The following is a 20,928-nucleotide window of genomic DNA, read 5'->3' on the forward strand; positions in this document are numbered from 1 at the left end:
AAGATTCAGGGATGAGATCCAAGAGATAAAGAAAAGGAGAAGAGAAGGTAAAAATTCAGTCAGTAGAGAAAAGGCAGGAGAGGATACTGACAGGACTAAGTGAATCTTACTAATCGTAGAACACTCAGATCTACAAATTCTGGAAAAATAGAAGAGGAGGGTGAACAGTCATGTCCTCCAAAACCATTTTCTAAAAGTGGTCCTTTTCCAACAATTGTAATGATAATATGTGATAATGTGGTTTTTAAGGCTATTCTAAAAAGATGATGCAATCTCAAAGCAAACCTGGGAGACATGCAAAGAAGGTGGTCAAAGAGTAGTAGCTCCCCTTTTGTAAACTTTTTCCTCCCTACCCAATTCTTTGGCCCAACATCCACTTCCAGGCTCACTCCCCTAATATTACAACTTGGCTGCCTTGGACCAAGGCTTCCACAGCTCTGATAGTCCAGGACCATACATTAGTTCCTAAGGTCCCATGTTTCTTTTCCAATTTTCTAAAAAATGCCTGCTCTTATATCTCCCATCACTTCAGGTTACTTGAGTCTCTTTTCTTTGCAACAACAACAGCAACAAAACCTTAACCTAACAGTTACATTTAGCCCAGTACATGTTTTCCCACATGGTCCAACTCCTGATCATCCCAGTTATTAGCTGTATCTTATTGCCCTATATTATGTCTGTATATAGATCATGTCACTATCTGAAATTACATATATACTTCTTAAATTTTCCATACATGTTTGCTGTTTTTATCCACCAGAATAAAAACTCTGACCAAGACAACCTTAACGCACCTTGATTAAACTTTAGACAGGCTTTTTTCCTGACTCTAGGCCCTGACCTCCCTTTTCTTAGAGTCTTTACTTTAGAAAACTTTCAATTATAAATTATTTCTCTGCCCCTTTGAGATATAAATCTTCTCCCAGATTTTTGACAGTTGTACAAGCCAGGAATGTCTTTCTCAAGGACTTGGGAGCCATCCTTTTGAAACATAATCAAGAAAAATAGTAGCCCTATCTCTCAGCATCTGTGGGCAGGTAGGAGTCTAACTTTGATGACAGCAATTAGCAAATATAGATGGCTTAATCACATTGACCAACTTCTCTGCCTTCTGTTTCAGCATGGTTGAGTTCAATCTCTCTTCCCTATTACAATAGTCTTGAATGAAGTCTTTGTTGCCATTTTTAACAAGTGTTCAGTATAATTTCTCTTTGACAGTTCCATGAAGATAAGGAGGATTTGTGTGCTTGTTCACTGTTGAGGTTCCCAATATTTAGAATAAAGAAGTAGCTCAATATATATCTGTTGAATGAATGGAGGAATGAAATCACAGAAGGTATTTATTTTTTTTTTTTTTTTGCATTTAAAGGATAACTTTGAGAGAAAAATAAATCCCTCTTGGCTATTCCTTTATATTTCTGAATATACTGCCACATCTCAAAATTCAATCTAAGTACATGGCTTACTAATCACACTAAGGAGAAGAAATTATCAGTCTTAGTGATATAACTTTATTACACACACTGACAGGCTTCTACACGTGGAAATTGTATTCCCTAAATATGATTACTTTCTTTGTCAGTAAAGGTGAAAATGGCATTAAATATATGTGCTATTATTGAACTTTAGTTATATTTTAATACTGAACACAAAAAGTTCAAGTGGTTCTAAAATTCTAGCAGGACAATATTTGAGTTAAAAATTCTGCTAGTCTAACAATTTGTAACTATCATAAAATAACTGTTGCACAAGCTTCTATCATCTATGCTTCTTCACTCATCATGGCCAAAACAATTACAACATCTGCAAAAGCTCAAACAAAACATTTTGAGTATGGCCATTCACAACTCAGTATAAGCCTGTGTATAAATGTGAATATAACTTAAGATGGCTGATTTTGCCTAACACAATGACCTAAGCACAAACAAGTCACAGTGAAAACTAGCATCTTCTGGAAAAATGCACACCAGGCATCTGATTGTAAAGTCCATATTTTTCTCTGCAATGCTGACCAAGTAAGCATTCACGCTCACAAGACTGTCATAAGCCATGCTTGTTCTCATTAGATATCTCAGAGGGATACAGGGAAGAAATCACTGGTTATGAGTAGGGCAGCAACAGGCATCCTCTTCCATAGGATTTGACCTCATAGCAGTCTATGTAGCAGTCCAGAAAACTATGCTTTGTACCCTCTCCCAAGGAGACAACCATCCTGACTTAAAAACTAGAGAACTGACCCTGCGTAACCCCACACTCAGCCTGGAGACTCAGAGCTGAAACCATGTTAACATGACTTTTATGTAATTCCTCTATCTTCCTTAGCATGACTTTATTTTTCCAGGACTCCAGAAAATCAAATGGTTTGATTTTTCACCATAGGAACTTCCCAAAGACCCATTAACTCTTCAACAGAAAGCATAAATAGTTTATGCCCTAAGGTTCTTTGAATTCTTTGCCTCAAAATCCTCATCTTGCTGTCTCCAGAAATCCTGGATTATTATATCTTGATACTTGAACTTTACTCAATCCTGATTCTTGACTTGAAAGATTTAAAGGCTTTAAAGGATGCCAAATATGGTTATCCATACACTTACCCCTGAGTGGATAGGTGAAAGTCAAGTGTGAGTGAACTACCAATCTAATCCTCAATAAATGTTTTGGGGCACTTGAGTGGCTCAGTTGGTTGAGTGTCCATCTCTTGACTTCAGTTCAAGTCATGACCTCATGGCTAATGAGTTCAAGCCCCGCAGCAAGATCCACACTGACAGTGCGGAGCCTGCTTGGGATTCTGTCTCTCCCTCTCTCTCTTCCCCTCCCCACTTGTGCTCTCTTTCTGTCTCAAAATAATAAACTTTAAAAAGTGTATATATAGATATAGATATACATAGACATAGATATTTTTTATTGTTATTAGAATCACTAGGTTGTAAAGGCACTTTCTCACTCAGAGAAGGACTGGGAGGTATACAGGTCTTAAAACTGTAGCTAAGATTTTTTTTAAAGCAGGCTACTAAAAAACCTGAGTCCTGAATACAAGGTAGAATCACCCCACAGGTAATACATGAAAATTTAATCACAGTAAAAGTCTCAAGCTCTTCAGAGGAAAGAAAATTATCAGGATAAAGAGGGGCATTGCATAATGATGAAAAGGTAAATTCTCCCAGATGTAATAAGCCTTAATGTATATGAACATAACAAGAACATCAAAATATGTGAGGCAAAAACAAGTAGAACTTCTAGGAGAAATAGATAAATCCACTGTTATAGTTGAAGTCTTCAATACCTCTCTGTCATAAATGGTCAGATCTACCAGGCAGAACATCAGTAAAGACATAGTAGAATTCAACAGTACCATGAATCAACTGGATATAATTGACATCAGTCAAACAAAAACAGCAAAGAAAACACATTCTTCTCAAGCTCACATAAAACATCAGCAAGATAGAACATATTCTAGACTAACACACACCTTAACAAATGCAAAAGAATAGAAATCATACAGTATTCACTTTTAGATCACAATGGAATTAAGCTAGAAATCAACAGAAAGATAGTTAGAAAATCCCAAAATACTTGAAGACTAAACAACACACTTCTTTTTTTTTATTATTTTTTTAATGTTTATTTATTTTTGAGAGAGAGAGAGAGACAGAGCATGAGTGGAGGAGGAGCAGAGCAAGAGGGAGACACAGAATCCAAAGCAGGGTCCAGGCTCTGAGCTGTCACAGAGCCTGACACGGGGCTTGAACCCACACTGTAAGATCATGACCTGAGCTGAAGTTGGACACTTAACCGACTGAGCCACCCAGGTGCCCCAACAACACACTTCTAAATAAGAAATGGTTAGGGATGTCTGGGTGTCTCAGTCAGTTAAGTGTCCGACTTTGGCTCAGGTCATGATCTCACCACTTGTGAGTTCAAGCCCCGCATCAGGCTCTGTGCTGACAGTTCAGAGCCTGGAGCCTGCTTTGGATTCTGTGTCTTCCTCTCTCTCTGCCCCTTCCCTGCTCATGCTCTGTCTCTCTCTGTCTCTCAGAAATAAATAAACGTTATTTTTTTTTAATAAGAAATGGTCACAAATAAATCTCAAGAAAAATTTTAAAAGTTTTTGAACTAAATGAAAATGAAAATGCAACATATCAAAATTTGTGTGGCACAGGAAAGTAGTGCTTAGAGGGAAATTTATAGCTTTGAATGCAAATAATAGAAAAGAAGAAAGATCTAAAATCAATAATCTAAACTTCTACCTTAGTAAACTGAAAAAAAGAAAAGAGAATTAAGTACAAAGTAAACAAAAAGAAAAGACATAATGAAAATTAGAACAAAAAAATCAATGAAATTGAAAATAAGAAATCATAAGGGAAAATCAACAAAACCAAAAGCTTATTCTTTGAAAATATAGATAAAATTATTAAGATTCTAGCCACACTTACTAAGAAGAAAAAACAAAGAGAACACAAATTACTAATATGAGAAATGAAAGAGATAACATCACTATAGGTATCATACACATTAAAAGGCTAATAACAACAATAATAAGAGAATACTATGAATAAATCTAGAAGAAAAGGACCAATTCCTTGAAAGACTCAATCTGCCAAAACTCACACAAGAAAAAATAGACTATTTGAAGAGAACTGTGTCTACTAAACAAACTGATTAGACAATAGCCTTCCAAGACAGCACAAGGCCCAGATAAGTTCATGGGTGAATTCTACCAAATATTTCAGAAGAAATATAACAATTTTATACAGTCTTTTCTGGAAGATAGAACTAGATATGATACTTCCTAACTTATCTTTTGGAATACAAGATTACCATAATGCCAAAATTAGACAAAGACATTATGAGAAAAGAAAACTACATACCAATATTTCTCATGAACATAGATGAAAGAGTCCTCAACAAAATATTATAAATCACATCAAGCAATCTATAAAATAATTACACAATATGACCAAGTAAGATTTTTCTTAAGTATGCACGGCTGGTTCAACACTAAAAAATCAATTAAGGTAAGACATAACATTACAGACTAAACAATAAAAATCGCATGATTATATGAATAGATGCAGAAAAACCATTTAATAAAATATAATAGCCACTCATGATTAAAAAAAGAAAAAGAAACCTCCCAGAAAACAGGGAACAGAACTTCTTCAACTTGATAAAGAATATTTACAAAAAACCTACAGCTAACATTATAGTCACATACATACAAGATGTATATACATGAGGAAAACCACAAAACTTTGATGAAAGAAATCAAAAAAGAACTAAATAAATGGAGTGATATCCCATGTTCATAAACAGGGATACTCAATATTGTCAAGATGTCAGTTCTTCTCAATTAGATCTATAGTTACAACACATTCCCAATCAAAATCCCACCAAGTTATTTTGTGAATATCAATAAGCTGATCCTAAAGTTTGTATGTAGAGGCAAAAATTGTGCAAAATAGCCAACACAATTAAGAAGAATAAAGTCAGAGGGCAGATGCTACTCAACTTCGACATCTGCTATGAGTCTCTAGTAATCAAGACACTGTGGTGGAAGTAGAGACAAATAAGTCCATGGGACAAAACAGAGAGGCCAGAAATAGACCCAAATAAATACAGTCAACTGATTCTTAACAAAGGAGAAAAGGCAGTACAATAGAGCACAGATTCTCTTTTCAACAAATGTTATAACTAGACATCCAAATGCAAAAACAATGAATCTAGACACAGGCCTTAAACCCTTCACAAAAATTCACTCAAAATGGATAATAGACTTAATTTAAAGCACAAAACTATAAAACTTCTAGAAGATAATATGGGAGAAAATCTAGGTGACCTTGTGTATGGTGGTAATTTTTTAGATACACCAAAGGCATGATCCATAAAAGAAATAATTAATAAAATGAACTTCAGTAAAATTAAAACTCTGCTCTGTGAAAGATACTATCAAGAGAATAAGAAGACAAGCCACAGACTGAGAAGAGAAAATATTTGCAAAAGACATATCTGATAAAGGACTATTATATAAAATATACAAAGAAATCTTAAATTTCAACAAGGAGAAAATAAACAATTTGTTTAAAACATGAGCAAAACATCTGAATAGACACCTAACCAAGGGAGACATTCAGATGGAAAATAAGCATATGAAAAGCTGTTCAACATCTTATGTTATTAGGGAATTACAAATTAAAACAACGAGTTACCACTACACATCTATTAGGATGGCTAAAATCCAAAACACTGACAACACCAAATGCTTGTGAGGATGTGGATCAACAGGAACTGTCATTAATTGCTGATGAAAATGCAAAATGGTACAGCCACTTTGGAAGCTAGTTCAGCAATTTCTTGCAAAATTGAACATAATCTCCCCAGATGATCCAGCAATTGTGCTTCTTGGAATTAACCCAAATGAGTTGATAACTTACTCCTACACAAAAACCTGCACACAAAGTTTGCAGCAGCTTTATTGATAATTGCCAAAACTTGGAAGCAACCAAGATGCCCTTCAATTGATGAATAGATAATAAACTGGTACATCTACACAATGTAACATTATTGAGCTCCAAAAAGAAATGAGCTACCAGCCACAAAAAGACATGAAGGAACCTTAAATACATATGAAAACCTGAAAGAAGCCAATCTGAAAAGACTATCTACTGTGTGACTCCAACCACATGACATTCTGGAAAATGCAAAACTATATAGACAGTAAAAGGATCAGTGATTGCTAGAGGGGAGGGGAGGAAGGGATAAATAGGCAGAGCACAGAGGATTTTTTTTTAATTTTTTTTTCAACGTTTTTTATTTATTTTTGGGACAGAGAGAGACAGAGCATGAACGGGGGAGCGGCAGAGAGAGAGAGAGACACAGAATCGGAAACAGGCTCCAGGCTCCGAGCCATCAGCCCAGAGCCCGACGCAGGGCTCGAACTCAGGGACCGCGAGATCGTGACCTGGCTGAAGCCGGACGCTCAACCGACTGCGCCACCCAGGCGCCCCGAGCACAGAGGACTTTTAAGGCAGTGAAAGTATTCTGTATGATACTGTAATGGTGGATACATGTCATTATATATTTGTCCAAACCCAAAGAACATACAGCTATGGGTTTTGCTAATAGTGTGTCAATGTAGGTTCATCAGTGGTAATAAATGTACTGCTCTGGTGGGGGATGTTGGTAATGGAGAGGCTAAGTGTATGTAGGGGCAACCTCTGCATGGAAAATCTCTGTACCGTCCTCTCAATTTTGCTGTGAATTTAAAACTTCTCTTAAAAATAAAGTCTATTATCATCTGTGCAAACACACTGATAAGAAAAATCAATAAATTCCAAGGTGGACTGGCCAGTGTTTCTAAGGATCTAATTAGATTAAATGTAGGAAAACTAAAAAAAAAAAAAAAAAAGATTATGTAATCTCTACCTATACCACTCAAACATTATTGCAAATTATCTGTAGGCTTTAATGAAAAAGTAATGGCAACGAAATTGTATTAAATAGCAATTTCTAACATGCTCTATTTAGTTGAGGGTCTGAAATTCAACAGAAGTGAGAAAAAGAAATCAGAGGCTGAAAAGTCACCAAAATCTATAAGTAAAATTAGCCTCTTTAATTTCCAATTCTTGTTTTGATGGCTAGATAAGAAACAAAAAATATGCAATGTAAATATGTATGCCAAAACATAATAATGCATGTGACAGCTTCATAAGCATAAACTGCAAATAATAATAATAATAATAATAACAATGTAGAAATGTTTTTCCATAAGCTTTTCAGAAAATTTAAAATATTTATATACTTCCACTTAGCAGTAGCTGACCGATCCATTTTGCCCCCTGAAACAATACATTAGTGATCTTTTTCCCAATTTCATTGTGTCACGACCTAGTTTATCATGTTTAGCACTTACTAATACCACTCTCTGTCCTGTGTATATCAGGTTTCCTATGTCCACTTACACTATCAAATGGTGTTACCTGCAGCTGCCATATCTTTCCCTAATGCCCTATAATTCATTTCCAGGCCTCCCAGAAATCACGTTCCGTGGACCACCCAGAGTGGCATTCAAACACACATACACAAGAGCTTGAAATAAGATAAAAACAGAGAGGGAGGCAAACCTTAAGAGATTCATAAATACAGAAAATAAACTAAGGGTTGCTGGAGGGGAGGTGGGTGGAGAGATGGGTTAAGTGGGTGATGGGCATTAAGGTGGGCACTTTTCTTCAGGACAAGCACTAGGTGTCCTATATAAAAGATAAAGCACTGGGTTCTACTCTTGAAGCCGAGACTATATGGTATGTTAATTAACTTGAATTTAAAGAAAAAAAGAAAAGAAGAAAAGAGCTTGATTCTGGGGCACCTGAGGGTACAGTCTGTTGAGCAACTGACTTCAGCTCAGGTCATGAGCTCCTGAGTTCCCGCCTGCATCCTCAGCTCAGAAATCCTGTCTCCCTCTCTCTCTGCCCTTCCCCCGCTCACGCTTTCTCCCTTAAAAAAGAATAATAATAAAAAAAAAAAGTGCTTGATTCTATTCCTTGGATTCCTCGTTACATTTTTACCCTGGATTGTGGTTTCTAGGAAATCTGCATTACGTCTTCTCAAACAGAACATTTTCCTCTAATGGACGCTGTCTTCCATGCCTCACAACTCTCTTACAGAATCACATATTCACTTTGTGAATTCCTAGTAAATCAAATTACCTTCAGAGTGCACATCAACTGAAACAATGTTGAAAATAAAGAGTTATTAAGTCCTGCACCCGCATCACATTAAAGGATTAAACTGCTATTTTCAGATTCATACTCTCCTATTCCCAAGCCACCACCAGCTCACTTCATCATAAGTTTTATGTCATTGTACAATTTACTAAAACCTTGCTAATACGTCATTGCTTCAGGTCAGTGAATCACTGATATGCACGAAGAATAATAAAGGATTACCAAGGAGATGGGCCACATTGCTCCCTATCACAGGTCTTAGAATCAAGCTGAGGGGAAAAAAAATACACAAAGGAAATAACAATATCCTCTCAGATAGGAAAATTCTACAAGTAAAATTCACTCATGTCTCTATTCCCATTTATTCCTTATAACTACCCTGTGGTGTAAGTAATTGGGTATTCCTTCCTTTTTCTTACAGACACAGAAACTGAGAGCCAGAGTAACCATCCCAAAGGCTCACAACAAACATATCCTAAGGAAGGAATAAGACCCCAGGTCCCACAACAAATGGTACGTGTTCATGAGCACATACAAAGCAACAAAAGAAAAATAACTTCAATTACATTAATGTGCACTCATGTACATAAATGAAGATGAAATACGATGAAGATATTCATTAGAGTTGCTTTGGAATAATTACTTTTTTAAAAAAGGCCCAAAATGGGAGTCACTTGTGCTAAGCCCGCCTGTGTCACAGAACCGAGACTTAACATCAACTTGATTGCAGTTTCAGCCTCTCCCAGGAATGTAATCTTAACCAGTCCATCTGGAATTACCTGGTCAGCACTAATGAAGTAACCTGCCTGATAGACACCTGGCCTTCCCCTAAATGAAGGTGACGTTGCCTGAAATAACCCACTCTTTGCTAATTATGTCTTTGTCTTGCCCCCTTCTGCCTATAAAAGTCTTCTGTGTTGTACAGCTCCTCAGAGCTCCTTTCTATTTGCTAGATGGGAAGTTGCCCAACTCATGAATCATTGAATAAAGCCAGTATGGCCTTTAAAATTTACTCGGCTGAATTTTGCTTTTTAACATAATGTAGGAAGGTTTCCCTGAAGAAGTATGTTCCAGAAAGTTGGATGTCATATAATAGATAATACAGAGTTGATCCACAGGAACTAACCCAGAAAGAAGCCAAAAATGGATAAAATAATGTGATCAAAGAAACTGATGGACATGTGGGTACATCTAAATAAGTATTGAAATTAAATAAGACAACAATTGGGGCACCTGGGTAGCTCAGTCAATTAAGCAACCAATTCTTGGTTTCCACTCGGGTCATGATCTCATGGTTCATGAGTTTGAGTCCTGCATTGGGCTCCACACTGACAATGCGGAGACTGCTTGGGATTCTCTCTCTGCTCTTCACCGGCTCACGATCTCACTCTCTCTCTCTCTCTCACTCTCGCTCGCTCGCTCTTGCTCTCACTCTCTCTCTAAGAAATAAACTTTCAATAAATAAATAAGACTACAATATAATAATTAAAAGGGAAAGTTAAAAAATATAGATGCAAAATACAAGACAATAATAATTTCAAAGATGAGATGAACAAAGGTCCTTGAATTAATTAGGAAAAGAGTAAAGATACTAATAAGCCACATAATGATGCTAGAAACGTTAAGAGTAATCAGGGGCACCTGGGTGGCTCAGTGGGTTGAGCATCCCACATTGGCTCAGATCATAATCTCATGGTTCGTGACTTCAAGCCCCATATTAGGCTGTGTGCTGTCAGTGCAAAGCCTGCATCAGATCCTCTGTCCCCCTTTCCTTCTGCCCCTTCTCCACTCATTCTCTCTCCCTCTCTCTCTCTCCCTTTCTCTCTCTCAAAAATAAACATTTAAAAATAAATAAGTAAAATTTTAAAATATTTTTAAAAAGAAATGTTAAGAGTAATCAATTAACAGAAAAACTTCCAAACTAATGGAAGATATCCAGTAGGTGAGAGAAAAAAATCAATCCAAAAAATAGAAGAAAAAAGGAATAAAAACAGAGAGAAAAGAACAAAGGTATTTTAAAGTAGAGAATAAAATGCTTTACGTAAATAAAAATGCAATTAATCTCAAAATATATGCATAGATTAAGCTTGTCAGTTAAGACTCTCAGAATTTACTGCTTCCAATTCTGTGTCTCCCTCTCTGTCTGCCCTCCCCTGCTTGCTCTCTGTCTCTGTCTCTCCCTCTCTCTCTCTCAAAAAAATAATATACATTTTTTAAAAAGCCTCTCAGAATCTATATAAGATAAAGATACAGCTAGAGTTTAATAATATATAATAATAAAATTTAAAAGATATATCTATATATGCCAATACTAAATGAAAGCTAATTTAGCTTTATTGATATCAAGTTAAATAGATCTTGAACAAAAACAATCATTAAGGACAAAGAAAGTTAGACAATAATGTTGAGGAAATCTCCCAGACAGTGTAGCAAAAATAGAAAGTGTTGGAAAATTGGAAAGAAGAAAAAAAGAAAACTAGAAGGCCAGTCCAATCCATATAATGTCTGAATAAAAGGAATACCAGCAAGAGAAAAGTGAGGAGAAGGGTGGAGAAAATAATTTCAGGAAAAAGAAATTAAGACATAAGACACACTTTTCCAGATTGAAAAGGGCCACCATCAGTGCCCAATAAAACTGATGAAAATGGACCCCACACTAAGGCCTATCATCAGAAAGTTTCAAAACCCAGAGACAAAGAGAGCACACCAAACTTCCAGAAAGAGAGAACAGGTGCCATGTAAAAGGGCCAAAATCCTAGTGGTTACAAGTTTCTTAACAGTTTTTAGAAGATGGACTACAATGACATTATGTCTTTCAAAATTCTGAAGAGAAATTCTCTCTAGCCTAGAATGTTATAAGTAGCCAAATGGTCGATCATGTGGGAGGTGGGAGCAAAAAAATTTGTTTAAGAAAATGATGTTGATAGGGGCACCTGGGTGGCTCAGTCGGTTGAGCTTCTGACTTCGGCTCAGGTCATGATCTCACAGTTTGTGAGTTCGAGCCCCATGTCGGGCTCTGTGCTGACAGCTCAGAGCCTGGAGTTTGCTTGGGATTCTGTATCTCCCTCTCTCACTGTGCTCCTCCCTCATTCATGCTCTGTCTCTCTCTCTCTCTCAAGAATACATAAAACATTAAAAAAAAATTTTTTTAAATGATGTTGATAGAATATTGCTTGCATTGATGTAATGAGAGAATATTTAAACAATTGGCAGAGAGCTTAGTGTTTGAATTAGTGATAAATACATAAAACCAAGCAAACAATAAACCCAGACATTTATTAATGCTTGGGAAAATGTAAAGTGCAGGAAAACAATCATAGCATGTTTAAGGTTCCATATCTGTAGTAATAATGTTGTGAACACCTAATACTTATTGAACCAAAAGGATGATATACCTGTATTGTGAGAACTAGGTGATGGGAAAAGTGCATGGACATATTAAGAGTAGGGAGAAAATGCCATTTGCGAAGTTAAAGACAAGGCCTCAAACTGAAGAATCAGGGACACCTGGGAGGGGGGGCTCAGTCAGTTAAGCATCTGACTCTTGATCTCAGCTTGGGTCTTGATCTCAGGGTCATGAGTTCAAGCTCCGATACTTTAAAAGACAATTAAAAATTAAAAAAAGAAAAAGAAAAGAAAAACCAAGAGGTAGGTAGGTAATCTTGTTGTTTGCTGACATGCAAGCAATAATAAAAGAATCTCCTAAACAATGCGAAAGTGGTTGGCTCTAGGGTTGTTTTGTTTTGTTTTTTCCAAAATGAGGTAATGTCAATCATTCTGCATAGAAGTTCTACCAATTTACCTTCCCCTTGGGCAATATATGAGAATACCCACACGTTCACTTTATTAGTTCACGTCCCCTACAGAGTGCTGCCAAGTCAGGGTTACATGTGCAAGAGTTTTACTGAGATAAATACCTGGGAAAGATAAAGGGAAGAGGGAGGAGGCTTCAGACCACAATGCAGGTCTGACACGTCTGAAGAGGTATTGGGTAGAACAGTCTCAGACCACAGTACAGGTAAATGGGGAGCCCCAGAGCAAATGCTACTCAATAGAGGAGTTCCCCATTGAGCAGGAGTCGACTAACTATACTGTTTACCACCATTCTTAATTATTGGCTAAGAGTAGCCTTGGGGAAATATGGCTTCAGTGTATGAAATGCAACAGATCAGAAAATGCAGCAGCTGTCAGTCAAAAAAAAAAAAAAGCCTTTATTCATACCATTTGTGTCTTTCTGGGTGTAAATACTCCCACTGCGGCCATGGCCAGTTTCAAGCTACTAGTGTGACAGTGTGATAACTCACTGAATGAATGCTGAGTTCAAAAAAGATGCTAACAGTTGTCTTTCCCAAACCAAGAGCTGGTTGCAGGAAGCTATGAATTGTGCTCTGGGTAGCAGGTTTTCATGAAGGAAGACCTGAGCAGTGCACCTTCTTAGCCACCATACTCACCATCCTAGTGTGTTAGCAAAGTTTTTGTTTGGTTTTTGGTTTTTGGTTTTGTTTGGGTTTGGTTTTTTTTTGGTGTTTTCTTTTGTTTTGTGTTTTTTGTGAGAGAGAGAGAGAAAGAGAGAGAGAACAATCGCATGTGGGGAGGGACAAAAGGAGAGAGAGAATCTTAAGCAGGCTCCGAGCTCAGCAGGTAGCCTGATGTGGGGCTTGATCCCATGACCATGAGATCATGACCTGAGCAGAAATCAAGAGTCCAAAACTCAACCAACTGAGCCACCCAGGTACTCAAACTAAGCTTTGCTTGTAACAACCTGAAAATGGTATGTCAGTGTATAGTTTCACTTTGCATTTTACTTAATATGCATGAGGCTGAGGATCTCTTGATATATTTATATATTATGTCAAATACATTTATTATTTTGTAACACATTTAATGTATCTTCCCTTTTATGAGCTGAGCCAATCTTTTGATTCTTGTTATTAAAATATTGGTGTCTATGTTCTAAATGACTGAAATCTTAATATATAAATTCATATAGTAAGTGAAATATAACTTCTATCATCTCCTTATCATATTTCACATTTTCAAAATAAACTCCTCTCAACCCTTTCCAGAGGGTAAATAGGAAAGAAATAAATGTACCTTTAAAAGCTTGATGTAAATGGAATCTAAAATTATAAAATAATTTACTATCATTGCTCTTTTTTCTGTAATTTTTAAACTAATGTGTATGGCATCAAAACACAATGTCTGCACTTAACTTTCAGGGAAATAGGGTTTTTTTAATAATATTAAAGTTAAGTGAGCATAGAAATTGTATGGAAAAAAGTCACCGAATAGTTTCTATCTACCTCCCAACATACATAGAATAACAACAACAATGTAGTGGAGAATTTTCCATCTGAGCAGCTGACAAGGACAGAGTAGAATCTTTAGGGAAATTAAGTTTGTAATATTATCATTATGAACATATTTTAATAATAGATGCATTCTATATTGACTCATTTTTATGTTATTAGTTGAGATTATTGGTTGCATCCTATTAGCTTGATGTAGCAAGTTGAAAATCATCCACTATTAAGTTAGAAGTTAGGAAGCTCTGGATAAAGTGGTCTTTTAAGACATTACATATTTTAAGTGTTTGTAATTGTATAGATAACACACTGAATGAGCAGAACCTTGAACTAGACCAGACATCAGAAATCATCCAATATAGTCTCTAGCCACAAATGTGCTTAGACAAAATTTAAAGCAAAGGCTATAAAGAAGAACCCAAAAAGGCAAAAATTTAAGACTTTTCCATAAACTTTTTTTTATATTATCTCAATCAAGCACTGCTACCATATATATCTGGAGAGGAGGAGACAAAAGATCTATGGATGCATAGAGTTTTAAAATGCTACAGTTTTCCAAAGAAAATACATCTGTTTCATATCTTTTAGTCAATTACCTAGTTCATAAACTGTTTTGCCCCAAATGCTACGACTTTTCTTCTGTTCCGCCTCCTCCAACCACAACCTCCACTTTTCAAACCACAATTTCCAACCACAACCACTGTCCCAGTAATTGGTATTATCAACCAGAAAGCAAGAAAAGGAAGCAGATGAAAATTAACATAAAGTAATTGAATATTACAATTTATGGCAAGTAGGGTGAAGGCTGAACATGTGGCTAAAAAGAAGTTTCGATTATCTGTAAACTTTTATCTTAATTTTCTCAAAACATATGAACCACAGTACTCAGAAAAAAAAAGAAACTTACCTCATCCACATTTTCAAAGGCATTGATGATGTCATAAGGTAAACAAGACAACAGATCGATCACAAACCAAGTTTTCAGATAATTCATCCTTATCAGCTTGGGGTCAGAAATGACCTCTCCACCAGGTCCCACAAAAGTCGTGTGAAAATTTAAAACAATGTCAACCAAAAATATAACGTCCACCACACTGTCCAGCACCAGCCAGGCTATGTTGTTCTGCTTCGTTTTGAAGGAAACGTTATAGGGAACCATAATGGCGGTGTAGAAGGTAAGAATTAAAATCACCCAATCCCAAGTAGTTTTAAAAGCACAATAGTGTAAAATAATGTGTGGTGGCGTCTTTGGCGCTTCTTGCTTATACTGAGGAAGGATATCTGATCCCAGCTGAAGAACCTAAAAGAGAGACAATGTGCATATAAATGACTTGGACATCTCTGTACAGTTAGTAATGACTTCAAACTCACCAAAACTCAAACCACAGCATAGTTTTCATGACTCATGGTTTCCAGACTAATCACTCCCCATAGTTCTGTCTCCCACTTTTGAGTTGTACCAAAGTTTGTTCAAAGGAAGTTAATCTGCTGTTCCACCTGGCTTTCTCTCCAGTGGCCAAATATTGGTTCACAAACTGGCCCCCAAACACCAAGGGCAAGAAGAAACCAAAGAAAAAGGCAGACCACACCATATTGTTAGGTGGAAGGTTTAATAAGCTAGGGAGCATACCTATGAGGCTTGTGGCAGGAAGCCATGAGACTAGTAGATATCTACCACCCACCCACCAGAATCTTAAAAGATTAAGAGATGCCCTGGTCCGGTTACATATATCATCCAAATGGTCCCCAAAACATCCTACTCTTTCAGCACTATGTCCTTGAAAATGGTTCCCACTATGGGAACGGTGGGTAGAATGTACATTCGAAGGACAGGAATGAGAAGCCTTCAATTGCCTGGGTTCAGCTCAAGAGTCAACCAGCAGTCACATCCTCTTGTTGACTTCCTCCAACACCAACATTGATCCACAGCACTGCTGGAATCCACTTCTGAGACTGTATTCTGTACACTCACTTGCAAGCCTGCCTAAAATCACATCTCTAACTGATTATCCAGCACTTATTTGGGTGACTCACTGTTATCCATTCTTCACACATATTTAGCACCTCAGAGAGCATAACTTTGATTCTGATGGCCTCGCTGAACCCCAGGACCACACTGTTGGTGATCTTGCTGTTGAGTGGGACTCAGCAAGGGCCCTAATGATTGGCATAGTGATATCAGGGTTGTAAATATTATAGCCTACTTTTTCCTTTTCTCCCTTCAACCAGGACTTGAAGAACTGTGTTTTCTGCCCAGATGAATGTTCTTTTTAGGGAAAAAAAATGCTAAATACTCAGGTTTGCTTCTCTATACCTTTTTGGACAAATGGAAAATTTTCACTGCAAGGTTATATGAACCTTGACTTACTCTAAGCAGGTCTAATTAAAGAGGAAAAGACAAAAAGCAGATGACAGAGCAAGAGCAGAAGGCTGGGCAGCACTGGGCAAAAGTAACAAACACTGACTTAGCATTGTTTTGCAGAACATGGAACCTGAAAATTGTGAAAAGGAGTTGAAAGAATAGATCCGAGAGCTCTGCTCCATGCCATCAATGAAGCTAAGGCTGAGTGAACCTATATGTAAGGAGGTTATAAATGTGACTTTCATAAATAGTATTTCCAGCAGCTTTGTCATATTATATATCCAATTATTCAGTGTCTCCAGGGCTAATGGGGTCCAGTAGGAGTCAAAGGGTTACCATAAAATCATAAGTGCATCAATATTTTTTTTAACGTTTATTTATTTTTGAGACAGAGAGAGACAGAGCATGAACGGGGGAGGGCCAGAGAGAGAGGGAGACACAGAATCTGAAGCAGGCTCCAGGCTCTGAGCTGTCAGCACAGAGCCCGACGCGGGGCTGGAACTCACAGAGCGGGAGATCACGACCTGAGCCGAAGTCAGACGCTTAACCGACTGAGCCAACCAGGCGCCCCAAATGCATCAATATTTGAATGTAAAAATAGATATAAACAAAAATACCTACTAGCATGTAACTCATAAGCCGCAAAGCAAAGCAAATATACTAGCACTTCTTGAAACTTGAGAGAAAATTATCCTGAAAAGTTTCTCTCATGCATAGAACTTACACAACTGAAAACTATGTATATAATACCCATCATTAATATTTTGAAACATAAAAAACATCAATTGTATTCTCTTTAGTTGTGTATTAAAATTATTGTTATTAGTTTGGGGGCTATAAGAACTATTTCTAAAGATTTTTATGTATTTATCCTCATTATCAGTGCCCAGCCATATTTGTCCCATAAGGTCTTAAATTACTTGGCAGCAAATTTTCTTACCAGGAATGAAAGCTTCATTTGGGGATAGAGCTTTATATATATAATCATGGTTTCTCTCTCACTTTACAACCAATGGTCTATCCATTCCAACTTCACTGTATTAGACATGAAAACTTTCTTCAAAGTCAATGTTAATATTTTACCATCTATATCTACACAGACCATAGACTGAGCACAAAGAAAGTATACTTAGAAAATAAACTCAGTGCCAGGGTGTATTATGACCTTCATGGGCCCTGAGCATTTTTGCTTTCCTGGACCCTTCCTCCAAAAAATATAAAATAAACTAGGAACACCTGGGTGGTTCAGTTGGTTAAGCATCCAACTCTTGATTTCAGGTCAGGTCCTGATCTCACGGTTCATGGGATCAAGTCCTGTGTTGGGCTCTGCACTAACAGCATGGAGGCTACTTAGTATTCTCTCTCTCTCTGCCCATCCCTGCTCTCTCTCTCACTCTCCCTCTCTCTCTCAAAATAAACATTTAAAAATAGATAGATAGATAGATAGATAGATAGATAGATAGATAAAAATTGCATTTTACAACTGCATTGTTGCAAAAAATAAATTAATATTATATATTCAATTTTTTAACCTAAAAGTTTAATTTTTCCTTCTACTGTGAATAGAAATTCAAACATCCCATGGACCCCTAAAAGCACTGTAGCCCCACACACTGTGTTTATAGACAAGCCTGCCCTGCTCAGCACCTCAGCAGAACATGAGATGTCTTCTCTAGAGATGGAATGGGATCACTCCTAAAGTCAGTATTCCCTAAATCTGGTTACAATCTAGAATCATGTGGAGAAATTTTTTAAACTATGGTATACTCTTTCTCAGGCCCATATTTTCAAAACCTTTCTTGGGTGATTATAATGCAGAGTCCAAGGTAAAACTCTTGTCTTTTATTTCTTTAGCCATCCAGGACCTAGTTCTTCAGACAGTGACTTGCATATGTAAAAGGATCCAGAAATGCTACAAGAAGACAAGGAGCAGGAGCACGCATGAACAACAAAGGAACACACATGCTTGTGCTTTGATGTCTCTCAGATGCAGAGCACTACTTTCATCTTCACTCTGACGCCGGTGCTTTTATAAAGCAGTGAGTAACAATTCTTCACTTTCATTGCTATTCCACTTGTACTTTCATAAGTGATGAGCCTGAGGTGGAGGGGGTGAAAACACATTTTCCGATGTATTTTTATCCCAATACAGACACATTCTTTCTCTCTGAATATCTGAGAGCATTGACGCTAATAGAATCAGGACCATGGACATGGCATTATTACGGAAGTTTATCTCTCCACCAGTATAAAAGTGAGAAGCGGAAGCCAGTCAGCAGGATATGGGTTCACATGGACAATAGGGGAACTGCCTACACAGAGACCAGGATCTCTGAAACTGGGAATCAGCTCCAAATGTAGGTGTCCGGATGGAATTGAGATAAAATTTATATTTTTATCTTGGAAATTTATACTTTATCTTGGAAAAAGTGAAAGCCTGAAATTTACCAGCAAATCCATATACTCAGGTTGAACACATTATAAGACTCAGAGTAAAATTTTTGAAATGATATCCTTTTGCTAAATTGATGCTTCTTGTGGGTCAGCCTTTGGATTCAGAGCACATGCAAACAAAATATCTTTTGAGAATCTTGTTATCTCTTCATGTTCTCTGAAATCACACCTACAACCTGACAGAAAACAATTTTGTGTCTGAGTCAGGTTTGTGAATTAGGGATGGTCAACAAAGAAACTAACAATAATCAAAAGGCAAAGCAAAAAAATAAAAACAAAATAAAATCAGATGGGAAGAAACAGGAATGAAATTTCCTAAAAAATAAAAGTGAAAGAAAATCATGAGCCATTGAGGGGAAGCTTCCCCAGTTGATGCAGAAGAAAAAAACCAACGAATAATTCAGGGTGCTAAGGTAAAAAATTTCCTCTCTATGATCCCTTTCCTCTTGTTCTTTCCCAGTGGTATAACAGAGAAAAGAAAAATTCTGAATAAGATATCATTAAGACCAGAAAGGAATCATAGCTATGAAAGTCAGCAGTCACAGAAACAAGCTCTTCCACTCCAGTTTGTTTTGTAAAAGGAAATGGACAATTAAGGCAGAAAAGAAAGTTGTAAAATCAAGTAGTACTTCATAACAAGAATTATTGACAAAGGAAGTTGTATCTAACAGTCTGCTTTAAGTCCTGTGCTAGTTGAGGGGCGCCTGGGTGGCTCAGCTGGTTAAGCTTCCAACTTCAGCTCAGGTCATGATCTTGCAGTTCGTGAGTTCAAGCCCTGCGTTGGGCTCTGTGCTGACAGCTTAGAGCCTGGAGCCTGCTTCGGATTCTGTGTCTCCCTCTATCTCTCTCTGCCCCTCCCTTGCTCATGCTCTGTCTCTGTCTCTCTCTCTCTCTCTCTCTCAAAAATAAACACTTAAATTTTTTTTAAAAGAACATTAAATCCTGTACTAATTGCATATTGTCTTTTAAAATATTGCGATTATCATTATTATTAATATTTAGTCGTAATCATGATCTTACCTTGGCTTTTAAAAATGTGTTTGCACATCAAAGTTTTAGTTTCTCCCCAAGATAACAGTGCCATTTAAAGCAGAAAGCCTTCCAAGTCCCCCAGTTAGCTATGGTCCAAGAAAAATTCCAGAACCCTCCAAATTCAAGGAACATACTTTACTTTCTAACCCTCTCCAAACCAAATTTAATATCTGCAACCAGTTCAGAAAGATACTCTAGAGTGCTTCAACTCACTTTTCTCCAGCAGAGCAAACTGGTGAACATATACATTTAATTTTATCTCTCTCTGCTTTGGTAGGCCACCTCAGAACATTTTCTGAGTGCTCACTAACTGCTCTGCAGAGCTTTGGTAGCTTCATTAACTTTTGGCAACACTGGGAAGACAAGTGATGATTATAGAAGACACATGAACACCAAAGCTTCTACCTGGAGTTCTGTCCTCAATTCCTTTTCTCTCTGGGTCACTATACTTTCTCTGGGCAACATCATCTCATCTTATGGCACCAAGGTCTGCAACTCAGACCCAGAAATCTCTCCAGAGCCAGACCCATAAATTCCTCTGCCTTTGAGGCATCCCCTCTTGGATTTTTCTGTCAGGCACTTCAAACTTAATATGCCCCAAACTGAACTCATAACCATTGCCCCTAAACCTTCTCTTCCTGTTCTTATATTTGCTATTTTATTAGCCAACAGTACTAGTCAACAAATGTGTTGACTCTAATCTTGGCGTGTCTGCATTCTGCCCACTTCTGCTTCTGGTTTCCTTGCTTAAAGCCATGGTCAACCTAACAGATTTACCATTAAGTCTCTTAACTGGTTTCCCTATCCTCCCATTCAACACAGAGCCACTAGGTCAAGCAGGGGGTCTTAGTCATTTTTGTACAATGGATCCCTTTTGACAATCTGGTGAAATCTATGGATCCCTTCTCAGAATCATGTTTTTAAATTAATACAAGAAAAGCATAGCATCGCAAAGAAAACCATAGGGGCTAATCTCCCTTTGAGAGGTTTCTCTGAAGTACAAATGTGATCATATCTTTTCCCTAACACATGGGACACAAACCACCACTGTTTT

At 37.2% G+C, this 20,928-nt stretch overlaps 1 protein-coding gene across 1 annotated transcript in view; it reads right to left on the reverse strand.

Annotated features, from left to right (window-relative positions):
* Positions 1–20,928, reverse strand: part of KCNH5 (potassium voltage-gated channel subfamily H member 5) — a 297,554-nt gene that overhangs the window by 213,902 nt on the left and 62,724 nt on the right. Inside the window, exon 6 of the mRNA XM_015068125.3 lies at positions 14,934–15,326. Within this exon, the coding sequence (XP_014923611.1) occupies positions 14,934–15,326 (393 nt within the window). The remainder of the gene's footprint in view (positions 1–14,933; positions 15,327–20,928) is intronic.

The sequence above is a fragment of the Acinonyx jubatus genome, chromosome B3, assembly GCF_027475565.1.
Source record: "Acinonyx jubatus isolate Ajub_Pintada_27869175 chromosome B3, VMU_Ajub_asm_v1.0, whole genome shotgun sequence".
Taxonomy (NCBI): domain Eukaryota; kingdom Metazoa; phylum Chordata; class Mammalia; order Carnivora; family Felidae; genus Acinonyx; species Acinonyx jubatus.